Source organism: Oncorhynchus keta, chromosome 14 (genome assembly GCF_023373465.1).
Source record: "Oncorhynchus keta strain PuntledgeMale-10-30-2019 chromosome 14, Oket_V2, whole genome shotgun sequence".
Classification (NCBI taxonomy): domain Eukaryota; kingdom Metazoa; phylum Chordata; class Actinopteri; order Salmoniformes; family Salmonidae; genus Oncorhynchus; species Oncorhynchus keta.
In genome coordinates this window covers 49,445,785-49,467,408 of record NC_068434.1, presented here as the reverse complement: position 1 = coordinate 49,467,408, position 21,624 = coordinate 49,445,785, and the positions used below count along the sequence as shown (strand labels likewise).

The following is a 21,624-nucleotide window of genomic DNA, read 5'->3' as shown; positions in this document are numbered from 1 at the left end:
ATAAAGACCGAAATGCCCCTTTTAGACCCGAGGGTATAAAACATGTGAGTTAAGAATTTTACATGCAGACTAAGTTTACCACGCGCTGCAGCCGAGGTTTTACGACTAGTCGTGACCCTGAAACACAACACAAGATTGAAGACAAAAAAAAATCAAGTTCATGGTGGAGTAGCGATTCTGTATTGTATCTGAGAAGGTGAATTCAAGAAAGACCAACCGGTTAATCTCTTCAAATCATCGGTTGTCTACACGGCCCTCCTACCCAAGCTGGGAGCGTTGACACAGCTGATTAGCCTCCTAAGAAGACTACTCTCACAGAACAAGTACAAGGCAACAGACAACCAAGAGAAAGAACATTGTGTGGACAATCAGTAACGAAGGAGACTCGGCCATCGAAAGAAAAGGGCGTCGGCCAAACCTATCCCACTAAGCAGAACTCGGTCCACGAAGAGATACCCAACGGAGACCTTCAACATGTAAATACATTCTGACCCATAAGAGTGACAGTTCGGGGCAAGGTGTTAGAGCTAACCTAAGCATAGTTTACAAATGTATCTAAGTGTGCTTTTCTCTCATGCACTTTCTCTCTTTCTCTCTCTTTCTTTAAAATCTCCATCTTGTGTAACACTTGTCATATTGTGTTGGACCGCTAGGGACCTGTTGCCATTGTATTAGGTTCTAATCAATAGCCTAGACTGTGTGTGTGTGTGTGTGTGTATGTGTATCCTATGTTACCATTTAACTTGTTAGTAAATAAATAATCTACTCAATTTGTGTGGTACGGAAAGACCCGAGTTTGTGCAGATTTACGAATTATCCGACGTTCAGAATGAGACTGATGAAACGTTACCTCTTTAAACAAACTTTTCCCGTGGTGCCCCAGGTTACCGAGTTAATGGTTACCTGATTAATTTAATCACGTAATTCTAAACATAGTTAATCATTCGATTAATAGCATGTCATCACATTAACAATAATACGTAATGACAGTTAGCTTAGTAGATCTAAGGGCAAGGGAGAGTGATTGAGTGCAGACCTCTGGAGAAGGATAAAGAATTAGAACAATTTCCCACCTGTTTGCAGACTTTGGCCCATGTCTTCTTCAACCTGTAGATGGCGCTGCGGTTCAGAGCTGAGGTGATCTCTAAGACTCCATTGTAGTTATTGAGGCAGCGGCAGATGTCGGCCACAGCCACCCATTTTTCAATAGAGTTGGCCCTGGAGCCCACGTCAGTATGGGTCATGATTTGAGACGCCACCAGGTTGCTCATCTAGAGGAGGGTGAGAGGGGAAAGACAGAGAGAGAGAGGGAGAGAAAGAGACAGGGGGTGGAAAGCAGAGAGGAAAAGAGGAGACAGACTCACTTTAAGTATAGCCCACTGGGCACAGACGTCAGTTCAACGTCTAGTTTTGATTTACATTTGGTTCAGTTGTCAACTAACCTAAATTCAACAAGAAATCAACAAAAAATGTCACCAAGTCATTGGATTTAGGTTAAAAGTTAATAATAATAATATATAATATAAAGTTGGGGGGGGGGGGGATACTGCCCTTACATTGATGACTTTTTGCAAGTCCAATCAGTTTTCCAAGTTGATTCAACGTCATGACATAGATTTTTGGGGTTGAAATGATGTGGAAACCAAGTTGATTCACCCAGTTTTTGCCCAGTGGGAGGCCTCCAAATAAAGTAAAGACACACACACACAAACTCACATCATTGAAGTGCTGGCTGGTCTTCATGATGTAGGGTGTCCTCTCAGACTTATCCACCTTCATCCAGCCCTGCCCCAGGAACTCCCTGACAGAGACAACACATACTGATATGAGATCATCACAAGAAATTATATCATCACTTTAGGATAAGGTGACAGACTCACAGACTCACTCATAGGGGATACTCCTGAAGACGATGTGGTCCAGTAGTGTGATCTGTTCAGCCAGCTCCATGGCAGACAGAGACTCAAAACACTCTGACCTAGGGCACTCCACCTGGAAGAGAACATACACACACCAGCATGAGACATACATACACACACACATGCATCCACGCGCTGTACACATACACATACAGTGGGGCAAAAAAGTATTTAGTCAGCCACCAATTGTGCAAGTTCTCCCACTTAAAAAGATGAGAGAGGCCTGTAATTTTCACCATAGGTACACTTTAACTATGACAGACAAAATGAGGAGGAAAAAATCCAGAAAATCACATTGTAGGATTTGTGGTCCTTCTGTAGCTCAGTTGGTAGAGCATGGCGCTTGTAACGCCAGGGTAGTGGGTTCGATCCCCGGACCCACCCATACACATGGTGTAGAATGTATGCACACATGACTGTAAGTCGCTTTGGATAAAAGCGTCTGCTAAATGGCATATTTTATTATATTATTTTGAATGAAGTTATTATGCAAATTATGGTGGAAAATAAGTATTTGGTCAATAACAAAAGTTTATCTCAATACTTTGTTATATACCCTTTTTTGGCAATGACAGAGGTCAAACGTTTTCTGTAAGTCTTCACAAGGTTTTTCACACACTCTTTGCTGGTATTTTGGCCCATTCCTCCATGCAGAGCTCCTCTAGAGCAGTGATGTTTTGGGGCTGTTGCTTGGCAACATGGACTTTCAACTCCCTCCAAAGATTTTCTATGGGGTTGAGATCTGGAGACTGGCTAGGCCACTCCAGGACCTTGAAATGCTTCTTACGAAGCCACTCCTTCGTTGCCCAGGCGGTGTGTTTGGGATCATTGTCATGCTGAAAGACCCAGCCACGTTTCATCTTCAATACCCTTGCTGATGGAAGGAGGTTTTCACTCAAAATCTCACGATACATGGCCCCATTCATTCTTTCCTTTACACTGATCAGTCGTCCTGGTTCCTTTGCAGAAAAACAGCCCCAAAGCATGATGTTTCCACCTCCATGCTTCACAGTAGGTATGGTGTTCTTTGGATGCAACTCAGCATTCTTTGTCCTCCAAAAACGACGAGTTGAGGTTTTACAAAAAAGTTATATTTTGGTTTCATCTGACCATATGACATTTTCCCAATCTTCTTCTGGATCATTCAATTGCTCTCTCGCAAACTTCAGACGAACCTGGACATGTACTGGCTTAAGCAGGGGGACACGTCTGGCACTGCAGGATTTGAGTCCCTGGCGGCGTAGTGTGTTACTGATGGTAGGCTTTGTTACTTTGGTCCCAGCTCTCTGCAAGTCATTCACGAGGTCCCCCCGTGTGGTTCTGGGATTTCTGCTCACCGTTCTTGTGTTCATTTTGACCCCACGGCGTGAGATCTTGCGTGGAGCGCCAGATCAAGGGAGATTATCAGTGGTCTTGTATGTCTTCCATTTCCTAATAATTGCTCCCACAGTTGATTTCTTCAAACCAAGCTGCTTACCTATTGCAGATTCAGTCTTCCCAGCCTGGTGCAGGTCTACAATTTTGTTTCTGGTGTCCTTTGACAGCTGTTTGGTCTTGGCCATAGTGGAGCTTGGAGTGTGCCTGTTTGAGGTTGTGGACAGGTGTCTTTTATACTGATAACAAGTTCAAACAGGTGCCATTAATACAGGTAACGGAGTGGAGGACAGAGGAGCCTCTTAAAGAATTTACAGGTCTGTGAGAGCCAGAAATCTTGCTTGTTTGTAGGTGACCAGATACTTATTTTCTGCCATAATTTGCAAATAAATTAATTAAAAATCCTACAATGTGATTTTCTGTATTTTTTCCCCCTCATTTTGTCTGTCATAGTTGAAGTGTACCTATGAAGTCAATTACAGGCCTCTCTCATCTTTTTAAGTAGGAGAACTTGCACAATTGGTGGCTGACTAAATCATTTTTTGCCCCACTGTATAGAAACACAAGAGCAACAACCATTGAGCTGCAGAACAATGCGATTCAACAACAACAACAAAACAGCCAGCCCACCAGCTCTGACTGACAAGGGTTCGGTGAAAAGCTGTACATATGTGTTCACAGAAAGGAGAAATAAAAGGCTCAGTAATTTATTTGTTGAGACAATTAGTTGCCGTGGCCTCTGGTGGCTGGTTTGAGATTATTTTCTCTCTGGTCACCCCCAAAACCAATTATTTATTTGGCCGCCTCTCCTTCCAGTTCTCTGCTGCCAATGACTGGAACAAACTACAAAAATCTCTGAAACTGGAAACACTTATCTCCCTCACTAGCTTTAAGCACCAACTGTCAGAGCAGCTCACAGATTACTGCACCTGTACATAGCCCACCTATAATTTAGCCCAAACAACTACCTCTTTTTTATTTTATTTTTTGCTTTGCTTTAATGCTTTGCTTTATCTTGGCCAGGTCGCAATTGTAAATGAGAACTTGTTCTCAACTTGCCTACCTGGTTAAATAAAGGTGAAATAAAAAAATAAATAAAAAATCCACAATTAACACACAAGGTAATTAACCCCCCTCAAAAAACATGGTGTGAGTCACGAGAAAGAAGAATAAGAAGGGAGATATAGAAGGGAAATTAGAGAGAGAAAAACATAAACAGCTTTCGGTGATGTAAGATAGTCACAGTGGACAAATATATTAGGAGAAATATATACCTCTATCTGGAACTCAATCTCTATAACACACCACACACACCATTTTTCTATCTCTTTTCTCCCCTTTCCTTAATCTTTCTCTCTCCCTTCATTTACCTCTAACCCTCTTACACTCAACCTCTTTCTCTCCGTCTCTGACTATCTTATGGGTGGCCCATTAAGATTTTGTGTCGGAAAATTCTGGATGTAGCCAATGCTTTTTCAATGGGAGTCATCTTTTGCCGGATGAAAGACAATGGCCGTGATTTTACGACAAACCATGTACAATATGTCCACCTATGAACATATGCAACTCCAAAAGAAGTCGAGATTATTTTAACTTTTGAAGAACAAAAACGCACAATGACTAGGTCATATATGATTTCATCATTGATCATGCGTCTCAGTGTGACCATACCCTACTTTAGGAACTGTAATGTTGATGTTATAAAAAAGAAAAACAGCAGATGGTGCCTAAGTCTCACAGACTGGCAGGCCTATTTATATCAGCATGTCTGAGTTCTGCTTCGTGGGATAGGTCAACTAATCTATAGATCACAGGAGGCTGGTGAGGGGAGGATAGCTCATAAAAATGAAAAATTATGGAATGGAGTGAATGGAATGGTATCAAACACATGGAAATCATGTGTTTGATTCTATTTAATCCGTTCCTGGTCATGGCTGTTTGTAGAGACACGGACCAAGGCGCAACGAATGTTGAGTTCCACATCATTTATTAATAGTGAAACTTAACAAAAACAACAAAACAAGAAACAAACAACGAACCGTGACTACAGAGGTGCTACATACACCAACTCAAAGTACAAAATACAATATCCCACAGCTGGGAACAAACACTAATTAAATATGATCCCCAATTAGAGACAACGATTACCAGCTGCCTTGAATTGGGAATCATACAAATCACCAACATAGAAAATAAACCTAGAACCCCACATAGAAATAATAAACTAGAACACACCCCAGTAACACCGTGACCTACAATACCATAGAGAAACAATGGCTCTCTATGGTCAGGGTGTGACAGTTCCAGCCATTACTATGAGCCCATCCCTCCCTAATTAAGGTGCCACCTGCCGCCTGTGGTACATAATCCAACATCAGTTACCTTTCCTAAATCTTAACCATTAGCACAACCTTAGATCTGCTCTGTAACCTACACTATTAGGGTGGGTTGCACCAACATGGTTTAAATTACTCATACATTAGACCTAATCTAGACGCTGTAAATCTAGGTTCATAATTATATTATATTTACGACTGGATTAAGGTTAAGTCACTAAACTATACACCGAGTTGATATTCACATCATAAAATGGAATTACCCTTGACCACACCCACAAATTGGGGAAAACAAAAATTCTTTACCATTGACTCCCATTGTAAAAGAACCAACTTTAACGTCGATTTTCCTTTTTACAGAAATAACAAAACATGCCTTAAAAGCTGCTGTGTTGTTCAATGTACATGTAACCAGGTAAAGAAAATCACGACCTTTGGTTCGGAATGCTCCCACATAGGGAAATAGAGCCTGTGAGAAGACCCCTGTGGCTTCAGGCTTTTCTGTGCAGAAGAGTGAGAAATGTGGGGACAATGACAATACTGGGTCAGTAACGAGGGCGTTGGCACCAAGTAGGCTACAAGTAGCTATATGAGTGGAAAATATTTATTCACAGGTAAGACATTTAACTTGTTTAGTATAGTCCGTTTGTAACTTCACTCACTACTTGTAGCTGTATAGTCTGTTTGTTTGTGTTGTTGGTCTTGGCTATCGTAATGTTCCGGTTGGTAGCAAGCAAGCACTCACTCAGGTGGCTGCTAGCACCATCATGAAAAGTGGCATGAAGGAAGCCCTACAATATTACAAAAATGGCCATGGGCGCCCCCTATCGGATGGGCACGGTTGGGGGATGCTCTCTACTCGGCCATGGACCCCTTGCACCCACTAAAGGCATTAAAAAAAACATTTAAAAAATGTGCTCCTGGTAACCCATTCAGATTAACAGGTGCATGGCTATCCATTTGCAGTGTCTTACAATGGGTATTTACCATCAAGAATTTGACATGCTCTAATATACTGCAGAAATGCCCAATTGACTGGCCCGTTGAATGAGTGGACAGATTCCAGGACCCAAGATGACTTGGATGTACTTCGCCATTCCCAGGCCGTCATTGAAAATAAGAATATGTTCTTAACTGACTTGCCAGGTTAAATAAAGGTAAAAAAAAATAATAAAAAAATAATAATAAATAAATTCCTGTAGAGTATCTTCTGTTTCCAGAAGGTGTCAAAGTTATCTATAAAACTCCAGCAGAGCTACAGTAATACTTTTGCCACATGTGTAATGCCAGTAGCCTGCTGAATCTTTCACACCCGCGGCCCAACAATGGTACTGGACCTGCAATTATAGGAGGTTTTAATGCTAAAATCAATTCTTTAAAATCCATTTTCAGATCTTCTGAGCTAGCCCTCTTTTGATCCCACATGAACTATAACAGGGTCAGCTCCCGGCATCTGTTGTAGAACAGTCATAAGCAGCCTTGTGATGTCCTGTACTCTTACTCCTGGGTAGCACATGGTTTTTGCCTTGGGAACCAAGACGTTTCTCACCATAGAGCTGTTTATGATGACAGCTGGTGATGTTAAATGGGCCAGTCGCTCAGGCAGCCTCATGGTCTGATGAGGGTGAGAGCTGCGAGGATCTGAACCCGAAGTAGAAGCCACCGGAGAGGAAGACAGAACAGAAGGCGAAGATGCAGGTACCTCCGGATCCAATCTTGAATGGGAAGCCCCCAAAGAAGAAGGTGCTGGAACCTCTGGAAATCGTCCAGGGCCATGCCAGTCCTCAAACAACAGGTCGGAGGGCTCTCGCCCAATTCCGGCTGCCACAAATGGAGGGTCTGGGACAGTAGGGGACCGGCCCAATGAGGCCACAGTGGGCTCATCAGAAGTCCCGGGTTTATCCTTCACGCAACCAGAAGAGAGAGCCAACATTATGAAACTTCTAGTAGCCTCAGCCTATGGAATTCCCAGACCCAAACTGCCATACTTTGAAAACGGAAAGGAGAGTGAATTTGTCCTTTTGGAAATGGAATTGGAGAGCCTACTGGGTATTCACAGTCATCTGTCAGAACGCTACAAATACCAAGTACTAATGGATAATTTGCGGTTTCCCAGTGCATACAGGCTGGCCCAATCCTTTATGCACTCCGCAACACCATACACTGCTGCTCTCCAGGCCCTGAAGGCGAGATATGGTGAGCCATGTCAGCTAGTCCAGAATTAACTAAACAACATCCTGAACACGTCTCCAATTAAAATGGGAGACCATGCTGCCTTCCAAGAATTCTCCCTGGCTGTCCAATCGCTGACCTCGATGCTCCAATCCGTTGAAGGAGAAGACGGGAACGAGCTGAAATGTGGCTCCCACGTGGACAGGCTTCTTAGCAAACTTCCAGTGTACCTCAGAGACAGTTTCATTGAACATTGTTTGAATAAGGGCATCCTGAAAGAGGGCTCGAGAAGCACCTATGCTCTTAGAGACCTGGCCGCATGGTTGGAGGTGAAGGCAAAGGCGAAGAGCATCGCTCACCAGGCCACAATCTCAGCCATAGATGGGGGAAGGAAGGAGTTTGAACGCCAGGAGGGACAGAAAAGGCCAAATCCCACTACCATGTACTTAAATAGTGAGGCTGGGGAGGAACCCGGGAAGAAGAGCCCTCTCAAGAGCAAGCACATCAAATTCCAGCCTTACTGCCCATACTGCAATAGTAAGGGGCACTTCCTTGGCTCATGCCCCAGAGTAAAAAAGCTCACTCAAACTCAATTGAAGGCCTGGATCACTTCAGGCGAGCGATGCTACAAGTGTGCCCGTAGCCATAAGGCTACCTGCACATTGAGGAAACCCTGCAACCGCTGTAAAGAAATCCATCTCACCGTGTTGCATGATCTAATTCCCCAAGCACAGAAGGAGCAGAGTATGCTCATGGTAGGAGCTGCAAAGGAGCTGTACCTCGACCAGCAGAACCGGTCTCCAAAGGTCATGTTGAAGGTGGTCAAGGTCACTGCAAAGTGAAGGGAGAAGCATTGATACATTCGCTGTTCTAGATGATGGGTCAGAAAGAACAATCATTCTCACGGCGGCCACCCGTCAGCTTAACCTGGAAGGGACCCCTGAGACCCTTAATCTCAGAACGGTGCGACGTGATGTTATCCAAATGAAAGGCTCTGCTGTAACCTTTAGCATTTCATCTTCAGGAAACAGGGACGTGGCCTATAACATCACCAATGCCTTCACGGCAGATGGCTTGAATCTCGCAGAGCACTCCTGCCCGGTAAGTGTTCTACAGAAACAATATCCTCATCTACGAGGATTGCCTCTTCCTAACCTGGCCAGAGTAGCGCCACTTATCCTGATTGGGTCAGACCACCCACATCTCGTCACCCCGACTGAGCCTATACGAGCTGGACCAGAAGGAGGGCCCATTGCTGTCCATACCTCCTTGGGTTGGGCTGTGCAAGGTCCATCCCATCTACTGCTCTCCACCCAAGCTGTACAGTCACAGCAAGTCCTCTTCATCAGAAGCAATCCAGATCCATTCCCCTGTGCAGCCACTGACCTCCTTCGGAATGTTGAGATGCTCTGGAAGATGGACACCTTCTCCAACCGGAAGATACAGGAGGTCACTCGCTCGAAACATTACTCCTATGCATTAGACCTCCTGGAGAAGAGCACCACCACCACTGAAATGGATGGTGTTCGCAGGTATGCAACCCCACTGCTACGGGTGCCCAACCATCCTCCTCTGGCAACCACGACACGGGCTGTACTCCCACTACTGCGTGGAACGGAGCGACGCCTGGTGAAGAATCCTGAGCTTGCAGAAGTTCATAACCGAGAGATTCATAACCTTGTGAAGGCAGGCTACGTCACTGAAGTGACAGCTCATGAAGTGGGAAACTCCGTGAATCCTGGTACAGTGCCTTGCGAAAGTATTCGGCCCCATTGAACTTTGCGAACTTTTGCCACATTTCAAAATTATTCAGCCCCCTTAAGTTAATACTTTGTAGCGCCACCTTTTGCTGCGATTACAGCTGTAAGTCGCTTGGGGTATGTCTCTATCAGTTTTGCACATCGAGAGACTGAAATGTTTTCCCATTCCTCCTTGCAAAACAGCTCGAGCTCAGTGAGGTTGGATGGAGAGCATTTGTGAACAGCAGTTTTCAGTTCTTTCCACAGATTCTCGATTGGATTCAGGTCTGGACTTTGACTTGGCCATTCTAACACCTGGATATGTTTATTTTTGAACCATTCCATTGTAGATTTTGCTTTATGTTTTGGATCATTGTCTTGTTGGAAGACAAATCTCCGTCCCAGTCTCAGGTCTTTTGCAGACTCCATCAGGTTTTCTTCCAGAATGGTCCTGTATTTGGCTCCATCCATCTTCCCATCAATTTTAACCATCTTCCCTGTCCCTGCTGAAGAAAATCAGGCCCAAACCATGATGCTGCCACCACCATGTTTGCCAGTGGGGATGGTATGTTCAGGGTGATGAGCTGTGTTGCTTTTACGCCAAACATAACGTTTTGCATTGTTGCCAAAAAGTTCAATTTTGGTTTCATCTGACCAGAGCACCTTCTTCCACATGTTTGCTGTGTCTCCCAGGTGGCTTGTGGCAAACTTGACATGACACTTTTTATGGATATCTTTAAGAAATGGCTTTCTTCTTGCCACTCTTCCATAAAGGCCAGATTTGTGCAATATACGACTGATGGAATTAACTTCCCACTCAACAACCCGGTCGCATTCCGCTTCGCTCCACAGGTAGTATCACATTTTCATTTCATTTCATTACAGCACAACGGTTTGATTTGCTTGATCGTAGCTAGCTACATAGCTAGCTACATAGCCGTCCTTGTATCAAAGATAATTGTGTAGTCTAGAGCGATTTTCTAGGTTAGCTAGCCAGCTATTGTCGTTCTTTTAACGCAACGTAATGTAATCAACACTGCTAGCTAGCCAGCTAGCCCCCGAATAGCTGCACTGTAGAAACTATTACACTCAACGGAACGACTTGATTAGTGTAGTGTCAACAACGCAGCCACTGCCAGCTATCCTACTTCAGCAGTACTGTATCATTTTAATCATTTTAGTCAATAAGATTCTTGCTACGTAAGCTTAACTTTCTGAACATTCGAGACGTGTAGTCCACTTGTCATTCCAATCTCCTTGCATTAGCGTAGCCTCTTCTGTAGCCTGTCAACTATGTGTCTGTCTATCCCTGTTCTCTCCTCTCTGCACAGACCATACAAATGCTCCACACCGCGTGGCCGCGGCCACCTTAATCTGGTGGTCCCAGCGCGCACGACCCACGTGGAGTTCCAGGTCTCCGGTAGCCTCTGGAACTGCCGATCTGCGGCCAACAAGGCAGAGTTCATCTCAGCCTATGCCTCCCTCCAGTCCCTCGACTTCTTGGCACTGACGGAAACATGGATCACCACAGATAACACTGCTACTCCTACTGCTCTCTCCTCGTCCGCCCACGTGTTCTCGCACACCCCGAGAGCTTCTGGTCAGCGGGGTGGTGGCACCGGGATCCTCATCTCTCCCAAGTGGTCATTCTCTCTTTCTCCCTTTACCCATCTGTCTATCGTCTCCTTTGAATTCCATGCTGTCACAGTTACCAGCCCTTTCAAGCTTAACATCCTTATCATTTATCGCCCTCCAGGTTCCCTCGGAGAGTTCATCAATGAGCTTGATGCCTTGATAAGCTCCTTTCCTGAGGACGGCTCACCTCTCACAGTTCTGGGCGACTTTAACCTCCCCACGTCTACCTTTGACTCATTCCTCTCTGCCTCCTTCTTTCCACTCCTCTCCTCTTTTGATCTCACCCTCTCACCTTCCCCCCCTACTCACAAGGCAGGCAATACGCTCGACCTCATCTTTACTAGATGCTGTTCTTCCACTAACCCCATTGCAACTCCCCTCCAAGTCTCCGACCACTACCTTGTATCCTTTTCCCTCTCGCTCTCATCCAACACTTCCCACACTGCCCCTACTCGGATGGTATCGCGCTGTCCCAACCTTCGCTCTCTCTCCCCCGCTACTCTCTCCTCTTCCATCCTATCATCTCTTCCCTCTGCTCAAACCTTCTCCAACCTATCTCCTGATTCTGCCTCCTCAACCCTCCTCTCCTCCCTTTCTGCTGGACTTTATGCAAACTGGAAACCACATATCCTGAGGCCGCATTTATTGTAGCTGGGTATTTTAACAAAGCAAATTTGAGGAAAACTCTACCAAAGTTCTATCAACCCATTGACTGTAGTACTCACGCTAATAAAACACTTGACCACTGCTACTCCAACTTCCGGGATGCATGACTCCATTTTGCATATCCCTTCCTATTCGCAGGAACTCAAACAGGAAGTACCCCTGCTAAGGTCTATTCAACGCTGGTCAGACCAATCGGAATCCATGCTTCAAGATTGTTTTGATCACGCTGACTGAGAAATGTTCCGGGTAGTCTCAGACACTGAGAAAGTGATTGTGTTCATCAGGAAAGTTATAGTGGATGTTGTTCCCACTGGGACTATTAAAACCTACCCAAATCAGAAACTGTGGATAGATGGCAGCATTCGTGCAAAACTGAAAGAGCGAACCACCGCATGTAACCATGGCAAGGTGACTGGGAATATGGTTGAATACAAACAGTGTAGTTATTCCCTCCGTAAGGCAATCAAACAGGCAAAACGTCAGTACAGAGAAAAAGTGGAGTCGCAATTCAACAGCTCAGACACGAGACGATTGTCTACAGACAATCATGGATTACAATGGGAAAACCTGCCACACCGCGGACACCGACGTCATGGTCCCGGACAAGCTAAACACCTTCTTTGCCCACTTTGAGGATAACACAGTGCCACCGATGCGGCCAACTCCCATGGACTGCGGGCTTTCGTTCTCAGTGGCTGACATGGGTAATGCATTTAAAGCGTGTTAACCCTCACAAGGCTGCCGGCCCAGACGGCATCCCTAGCTGCGTCCTGAGAGGATGCGCCGACCAGCTGACTGGAGTGTTTAAGGACATTCTATCTCTCCCTATCCTAGTCTGCAGAGAGAGCACGCCCCTATCCACATCGATGGGACCGCAGTGGAGAAGTTGAAAAGCTTCAAGTTCCGTGGCGTACACATCACCGACGATGTGAAATGGTCCATCCACACAGACATTGTGGTGAAGAAGGCTATAAAAGGCTACAAGGCCATCAGACTATAAAATAGCCATTGATAGCCGGCTCCCACCAGATTACTCAACCCTGCACCTTAGAGGCTGCTGCATAGACATGGAATCATTATCATTTTAATAATGGAAAACTAGTCGCTTTAATAATGTTTACATACTGCTTTACGCATCTCGTATGTATATACTGTATTCTATTCTACTGTATTTTAGTCAATGCCACTCCGACATTCCTCGTCCTAATACTAATATATTTTCTAATTCCATTCTTTAACTTTAGATTGTTGTGAATTGTTGGATATTACTGAGCTGTTGGAGCGAGGAACACAAGCATTTCGCTACACCCGCAATAACATCTACTAAATATGTGTATGTGACCAATAAAATTGGATTTGATTTGACTATCCAACACAACACTGGAACTCTTCCAAGTCAAGGTAAGCTTTCGGTTTTACTAATTTATTGCCACCAGGACCCGCCGGTGTAACTGCTTACTGTAATGTGTAACTGCACACTGTAATGTTACTGCATGATTGTAGAGGGTTTACTAACGCGTTAGTTCTATTAGCTATGCTGACTATGACAGTACTTTAGCTAATATGGTGACACCGATGTAGGCTGTGTGTAGGGGTTTGGCTTGGAAAGTTTATTTTGCCTGGTCACGCTGATGCGTTGTGCATTGAAGTTCACAAGCGAAGGGAAGAGGTGAGAGTGTTTACGCGTGATCAGGTGTGCATTCATTCCGCTGATTCAGGATAGCTTCAAATAGTCCTTGTTGAGGAATATATCCATTCCTCTCGAGTTCTTGGCTCTATCCTGAACCTCAGGAACTTGACCACTATCTTGACCATCTGACCACTGTCGGCCTGGGCCTGTCACCTGGGTTGGTGGTGGGTTTTCCAGTCCTGTGGGCGTGCTCCACCTCAATCTTCCTGTGGTCCATCTTGAGTTTTTCCGAGATAATTTCCCACCATCCAGGTCTCATGTGGAGATTCTGCAATTCTGTCCACAACCATTGTTGTTCCACCTTGATTGTCCTTTGAGATAATCCGATTTCTCACTGTTATTATGGATTCACATACAGAACTGAGGTCCTCTCTCAATAACTTACAGATTGCTGTCATCTTGACATTCTCCTGTTTAAACTCATCGAGCTGACCCTGGGAGAACTGCAAACTATTCTTCAGATCCTGGACCACTCTGGTCAGGTCGTCCATTATTTTATTAGCTGACTCCACCAGTTTTTGGACAAAACACTTGAAGCTATTTCATGTCGTTGTAACAACTGTTTGTAAAACTATTTTTGTTCGCTTAAAATATCCTTCACAGGTGATAGAGAGACACCACTGTCCTCCACGGTACTCCCACTGGCTTTGGTCTTTGTCATGGTAACAACATAGATTACGCTGTTACTCCTCGCAGATCCAGACAGGGCAGGTGGCGGCGAAGATTGATAACAACCAACAGTAGGGTTCAAGACAGCCACAAGCTTAGAACAATCCACTCCACTGATCCCTGACCTATGGTGGGTGCAGACATCTGTTCCAGCTCAGCAATAGCACACTTGATTATTAACCTCAGGGGGCACTATTTTCACCTCCGGATGAAAAGCGTGCCCAAAGTAAACTGCCTGCTACTCAGGCCCAGAACCTAGGATATGCATATCATTTGGATAGAAATCACTCTAGTGAGTTTCCAAAACGGTTAAAATAAGGTCTGTATAACAGAACTGATATGGCAGAGAAAAATCTATCCAGGAAGTGGGATTTGTTTATGTTTGTAGTTTTATATTGAATATAAATATAATACAGTATCCCATGACTTAGGACTAAAATTGCACTTCCTATGGCTTCCACTAGATGTCAACAGTCTTTAGAAATTGTTTCAGGCCTGTATTCTGAAAAATGAGGGAGTAAGACCACTGAGTGAGTGGACCCTGGGAAGTCCCCAGACCTGTTTGCTGCGCACGACCGAGAGCACACCTTTCTTGTTTTTCTTTTATATTGACGAAGCTATTGTCCGGTTGAAATATTATTGATTATTTTGACTAAAAACAACCTGAGGATTGATTATAAACATCGTTTGACATGTTTCTATGAACTTTACTGATACTATTTGGATTTTTCATCTGCCTGTTGTGACTGCCTTTGAGCCATTGGATTACTGAACAAAACGCACCAACAAAACTGAGGTTTTTGGATATAAAGAGGGACTTTATCAAATAAAACGAACATTTATTGTGAAACTGGGAGTCTTGTGAGTGCAACCATATGAAGATCATCAAAAGTAAGTGATTAATTTTATAGCTATTTCTGACTTTTGTAACTCCAATACTTGGCTGGTAACTGTTTGTAATATTTTGTGTGCTGGGCACTGTTGTCAGATAATCACATGTTATGGTTTCGCCATAAAGCCTTTTTGAAATCTGACACTGCGGTTGAATTAACAAGAAGTTCATCTTTAAGCCGATGTATAACACTTGTATGTTTTATGAATTTTTATTATGAGTATTTCTATTTTTGAATTTGGCGCTCTGCAATTTCACCGGATGTTGGCCAGGTGGGATGGTAGTGTCCCACATACCCATAAGAAGATAACTAATTAGGTTTGATACATTGAATCAGGTGTGTTAGTGCTGAACAGAAGCATGCACACCCAGCAGGGTTGGCCTGTTCCATTTCTAATAGGTTTATAAACTCAGCAAAAAAATAAACATATTTCTTTCAGGACTGTCTTTCAGGACTGTCATTCAAAGATAATGAGTAAAAATCCAAATAACCTCACAGATTTTCATTGTAAAGGGTTTAAACACTGTTTCCCATGCTTGTTCAATGAACCATACACAATTAATGAACATGCACCTATGGAACGGTCGTTAAGACACTAACAGCTTACAGGTAGGCAATTAAGGTCACAGTTATGAAAACTTAGGACACTAAAGAGGCCTTTCTACTGACTCTCAGGGTTCCTGCTCATCTGCGTGAACATGCCTTAGGCATGCTGCAAGGAGGCATGAGGACTGCAGATGTGGCCAGGGCAATAAATTGCAATGTCCGTACTGTGAGACGCCTAAGACAGCGCTACAGGGAGACAGGACGGACAGCTGATCGTCCTCGCAGTGGCAGACCACGTGTAACAACACCTACACAGGATCGGTACATCCGAACATCACACCTGTGGGACAGGTACAGGATGGAAACAACAACTGCCCGAGTTACACCAGGAACATACAATGCCTCCATCAGTGCTGACTGTCTGCAATAGGCTGAGAGAGGCTGGACTGAGGGCTTGTAGGCCTGTTGTAAGGCAGGTCCTCACCAGACATCACCGGCAACAACATCGCCTATGGGCACAAACCCACCGTCGCTGGACCAGACAGGTCTGGCAAAAAGTGCTCTCCACTGACGAGTCGCGGTTTTGTCTCACCAGGGGTGATGGTCGGATTCGTGTTTAACGTCGAATGGAATGGGCGTTACACCGAGGCCTATACTCTGGAGTGGGATCAATTTGGAGGTGGAGGGTCCGTCATGGTCTGGGGCGTTGTGTCACAGCATCATTGGACTGAGCTTGTTGTCATTGCAGGCAATCTCAACGCTGTACGTTACAGGGAAGACATCCTCCTCCCTCATGTGGTACCCTACCTGCAGGCTCATCCTGACATTATGGAAGCTTCCGCGCAAAACGAAAAGGGGAAACATGATCGAATACAAGCAAGTGTAGCTATTCCCTCCGCAAGGCAATTAAACAAGCTAAGCGCCAGTATAGAGACAAAGTAGAGCAATTCAACTGCTCATACACGAGACGTATGTGGCAGGGTCTACAGTAAATCACGGATTACAAAAAGAAAACCAGCCCTGTCGTGGACACCGACGTCTTGCTCCCAGACAAATTAAACAACTTCTTTGCTCGCTTTGAAGACAATGGGACCTGTTGGATCGGAGGGTGAGGGCTAGGGCCATTCCCCCCAGAAATGTCTGGGAACTTGCAGGTGCCTTGGTGGAAGAATGGGGTAACATCTCACATCAAGAACTGGCAAATCTGGTGCATTCCATGAGGAGGAGATGCACTGCAGTACTTAATGCAGCTGGTGGCCACACAAGATACTGACGGTAACTTTTGATTTTGACCCCCCTTTGTTCAGGGACACATTATTCAATTTCTGTTAGTCACGTGTCTGTGGAACTTGTTCAGTTTATGTCTCAGTTGTTGAATCTTGTTATGTTCATACAAATATTTACAAATGTTTGCTGAAAATAAATGCAGTTGACAGTGAGAGGACATTTTTTTTTTGCTGAGTATACATTTTGTGTTGACTTAAACTGTATTTTTGTTCACAAAATGTGCTAACATAGGTACATATACAATCCATGGTATACAAGGATGTACCCTTATTCTCTTGGTGCATTCATTGGGATCTCTTCATCTGCTTTGCATCTCTCTGTATCAGAGGACAGAAAGCATCACAAAAGAAACAGGCTGCATTACACTCAAATGAGACAGCCCTGAATATTATGTTGTTATATCTCTCTGTCCTCAGTTTTTCTCACTAGGAACTGGAAATTTAGAATATTTTCATAATGTCCTTCCACAAAGGTACCTGCCCTATCCAGAGTAGCCTACTCTCCATTCTGAAAGCTTGAACTGCTAGCTAATCCATTCACCCTCTTCCATGGCTGTTAGTTAGCTACCTAGCTACAAATTCACTTAGACTTACAATGATAAATACATCAAGATAGCTAGCTGACTAGCTAATATCAAGTTAGCAAACTGGTGAAATTGAATCCACTTAGCCAGCTATACAGTATGTAAAGTTAGCTAACATTACATTAGCAGCTCATTTGAGTTAGCCTGCACACTAAGGTTCTGTAGCAAGCTAGCTAGCTAATAATACATTGATTTTGATAATTCAAAAATATATTTACTTACTTGAAAAGGGGTTTCCACTGCCTCTGTTTTCTGGCTCCTTAGAAAAACGAAATAATTAGCTGTCTTCCCGAAGATTCCGGTGGTAGCAAAATGCAGCCAGCCATGTGGACGATTGGAGAACTTCCAACAGACTGATTTTGGTCTTCCAACATGGTGACTGGTGCGGTTGTTAGGTGATTTGTGACACAACTGTAAGCCCTCTATGATTAGTGACACCATATAAATGTGTTCTTATTCTATTTCTATGGGAACAAATCAGCACTAATCATTGCTAGCTGATCTATACTTCCGGTGCCGACAGAGATGGCCGCCTCGCTTCGCGTTCCTAGGAAACTATGCAGTTTTTTGTTTTTTTACTCGTTATTTCTTACATTAGTACCCCAGGTCATCTTAGGTTTCATTACATACAGTTGAGAAGAACTACTGAACATAAGAGCAGCGTCAACTAACCATCAGTACGACCAAGAATATGACTTTCGCGAAGCGGACCCTGTGTTCTGCCTTTCACCCAGGACAACGGAATGGATCCCAGCCGGCGACCCAAAAAAACGACTTCGTAAAAGGGGAAAACGGAGCGGTCTTCTGGTCAGACTCCGGAGACGGGCACATCGTGCACCACTCCCTAGCATTCTTCTCGCCAATGTCCAGTCTGTTGACAACAAGGTTGATGAAATCCGAGCAAGGGTAGCATTCCAGAGGGACATCAGAGACTGTAACGTTCTTTGCTTCACGGAAACATGGCTCACTGGAGAGATGCTATCGGAATCGGTGCAGCTAGCTGGTTTCTCCATGCATCGCGCCGACAGAAACAAACATCTTTCTGGTAAGAAGAGGGGCGGGGGTGTATGCTTCATGGTTAACGTGACGTGGTGTGATCATAACAACATACAGGTACTCAAGTCCTTCTGTTCACCTGATTTCGAATTCCTCACAATCAAATGTCGACCACATTATCTTCCAAGAGAATTCTCTTCGATTATAATCACAGCCGTATATATTCCCCCCCAAGCAGACACATCGATGGCTCTGAAATAACTTTATTTGACTCTTTGCAAACTGGAATACATTTATCCGGAGGCTGCATTCATTGTAGCTGGGGATTTTAACAAGGCTAATCTGAAAACAAGACTCCCTAAATTTTATCAGCATATCGATTGTGCAACCAGGGCTGGAAAAACCTTGGATCACTGCTATTCTAACTTCCGCGACGCATATAAGGCCCTGCCCCGCCCTCCTTTCGGAAAAGCTGACCACGACTCCATTTTGTTGATCCCTGCCGACAGACAGAAACTAAAACAAGAAGCTCCCACGCTGAGGTCTGTTCAACGCTGGTCCGACCAATCTCAATCCACACTCCAAGACTGCTTCCATCACGTGGACTGGGATATGTTTCGTATTGCGTCAGACAACAACATTGACGAATACGCTGATTCGGTGAGCAAGTTCATTAGAACGTGCGTTGAAGAAGTCGTTCCCATAGCAACGATTAAAACATTCCCAAAACAGAAACCGTGGATTGATGGCAGCATTTGCGTGAAACTGAAAGCGCGAACCACTGCTTTTAATCAGGGCAAGGTGACCGGAAACATGACCGAATACAAACAGTGTAACTATTCCCTCCGCAAGGCAATCAAACAAGCTAAGCGTCAGTATAGAGACAAAGTAGAATCTCAATTCCATGGCTCAGACACAAGAGGTAAGTGGCAGGGTCTACAGTCAATCACGGATTACAAAATGAAAACCAGCCCAGTCACGGACCAGGATGTCTTGCTCCCAGGCAGACTAAATAACTTTTTAGCCCGCTTTGAGGACAATACAGTGCCACTGACACGGCCCGCAACTAAAACATGCGGACTCTCCTTCACTGCAGCCGACGTGAGGAAAACATTTAAACGTGTCAACTCTCGCAAGGCTGCAGGCCCAGACGCCATCCCCAGCCGCGCCCTCAGAGCATGCGCAGACCAGCTGGCTGGTGTGTTTACGGACATATTCAATCAATCCCTATCCCAGTCTGTTGTTCCCACATGCTTCAAGAGGGCCACCATTGCTCCTGTTCCCAAGAAAGCTAAAGTAACTGAGCTAAACGACTACCGCCCCGTAGCACTCACTTCCGTCATCATGAAGTGCTTTGAGAGACTAGTCAAGGACCATATCACCTCCACCCTACCTGACACCCTAGACCCACTCCAATTTGCTTACCGCCCAAATAGGTCCACAGACGATGCAATCTCAACCACACTGCACACTGCCCTAACCCATCTGGACAAGAGGAATAACTATGTGAGAATGCTGTTCATCGACTACAGCTTGGCATTTAACACCATAGTGCCCTCCAAGCTCGTCATCAAGCTCGAGACCCTGGGTCTCGACCCCGCCCTGTGCAACTGGGTACTGGACTTCCTGACGGGCCGCCCCCAGGTGGTGAGGGTAGGCAACAACATTTCCACCCCGCTGATCCTCAACACTGGGGCCCCACAAGGATGCGTTCTGAGCCCTCTCCTGTACTCCCTGTTCACCCACGACTGTGTGGCCACACACGCCTCCAACTCAATCATCAAGTTTGCGGACGACACAACAGTGGTAGGCTTGATTACCAACAACGACGAGACGGCCTTCAGGGAGGAGGTGAGGGCCCTCGGAGTGTGGTGTCAGGAAAATAACCTCACACTCAACGTCAACAAAACTAAGGAGATGATTGTGGACTTCAGGAAACAGCAGAGGGAACACCCCCCTATCCACATTGATGGGACAGTAGTGGAGAGGGTAGTAAGTTAAGTTCCTCAGCGTACACATCACAGACAAACTGAATTGGTCCACCCACACAGACAGCATTGTGAAGAAGGCGCAGCAGCGAGGCTGAAGAAATTTGGCTTGTGACCTAAAGCACTCACAAACTTCTACAGATGCACAATCGAGAGCATCCTGTCGGGCTGTATCACCGCCTGGTACGGCAACTGCTACGCCAACAACCGTAAGGCTCTCCAGAGGGTAGTGAGGTCTGCACAACGCATCACCGGGGGCAAACTACCTGCCCTCCAGGACACCTACACCACCTGATGTCACAGGAAGGCCATAAAGATCATCAAGGACAACAACCACCCGAGCCACTGCCTGTTCACCCCGCTATCATCCAGAAGGCGAGGTCAGTACAGGTGCATCAAAGCTGGGGCCGAGAGACTGAAAAACAGCTTCTATCTCAAGGCCATCAGACTGTTAAACAGCCACCACTAACATTGAGTGGCTGCTGCCAACACACTGACTCAACTCCAGCCACTTTAATAATGGGAATTGATGGGAAATTATGTAAAATATATCACTAACCATATCACTAACCACTTTAAACAATGCTACCTAATATAATGTTTACATACCCTACATGATTCATCTCATATGTATATGTATATACTGTACTCTATATCATCTACCACTTTAACTATGCCACTTTGTTTACATACTCATCTCATATGTATATACGGCACTCAATACCATCTACTGTATCTTGCCTATGCCGCTCTGTACCATCACTCACTCATATATCTTTATGTACATATTCTTATCCCCTTACACTTGCGTCTATAAAGGTAGTAGTTTTGGAATTGTTAGCTAGATTACTTGTTGGTTATTACTGCATTGTCGGAACTAGAAGCACAAGCATTTCGCTACACTCGCATTAACATCTGCTAACCATGTGTATGTGACAAATAAAATTTGATTTGATTTGATTTAGCTTGCTAGCTATCAAAGTGGGTGTTCACTTAGTTGCACTTTTACGTCAAATTAGTAAACTGGCTAGTTGAGTTTTACAAACATGTCTGTCTTGTTTTTTTTGTATCCTTTTGAAATTATATTTAGTGACATTTTATTTCAAACCTAGACTTTCAAATCTCGTATTC

At 44.7% G+C, this 21,624-nt stretch overlaps 1 protein-coding gene across 1 annotated transcript in view; it reads right to left on the bottom strand.

Moving 5' to 3' along the window:
• The window catches only part of rasgrf2b (Ras protein-specific guanine nucleotide-releasing factor 2b), a 164,994-nt gene that overhangs the window by 8,053 nt on the left and 135,317 nt on the right, over window positions 1–21,624 (bottom strand). Inside the window, exons 23-25 of the mRNA XM_052461900.1 lie at window positions 1,889–1,992; window positions 1,717–1,801; window positions 1,074–1,271 (exon numbers count right to left, since the gene is read on the bottom strand). Coding sequence (XP_052317860.1) covers window positions 1,074–1,271; window positions 1,717–1,801; window positions 1,889–1,992 — 387 coding nt within the window. The remainder of the gene's footprint in view (window positions 1–1,073; window positions 1,272–1,716; window positions 1,802–1,888; window positions 1,993–21,624) is intronic.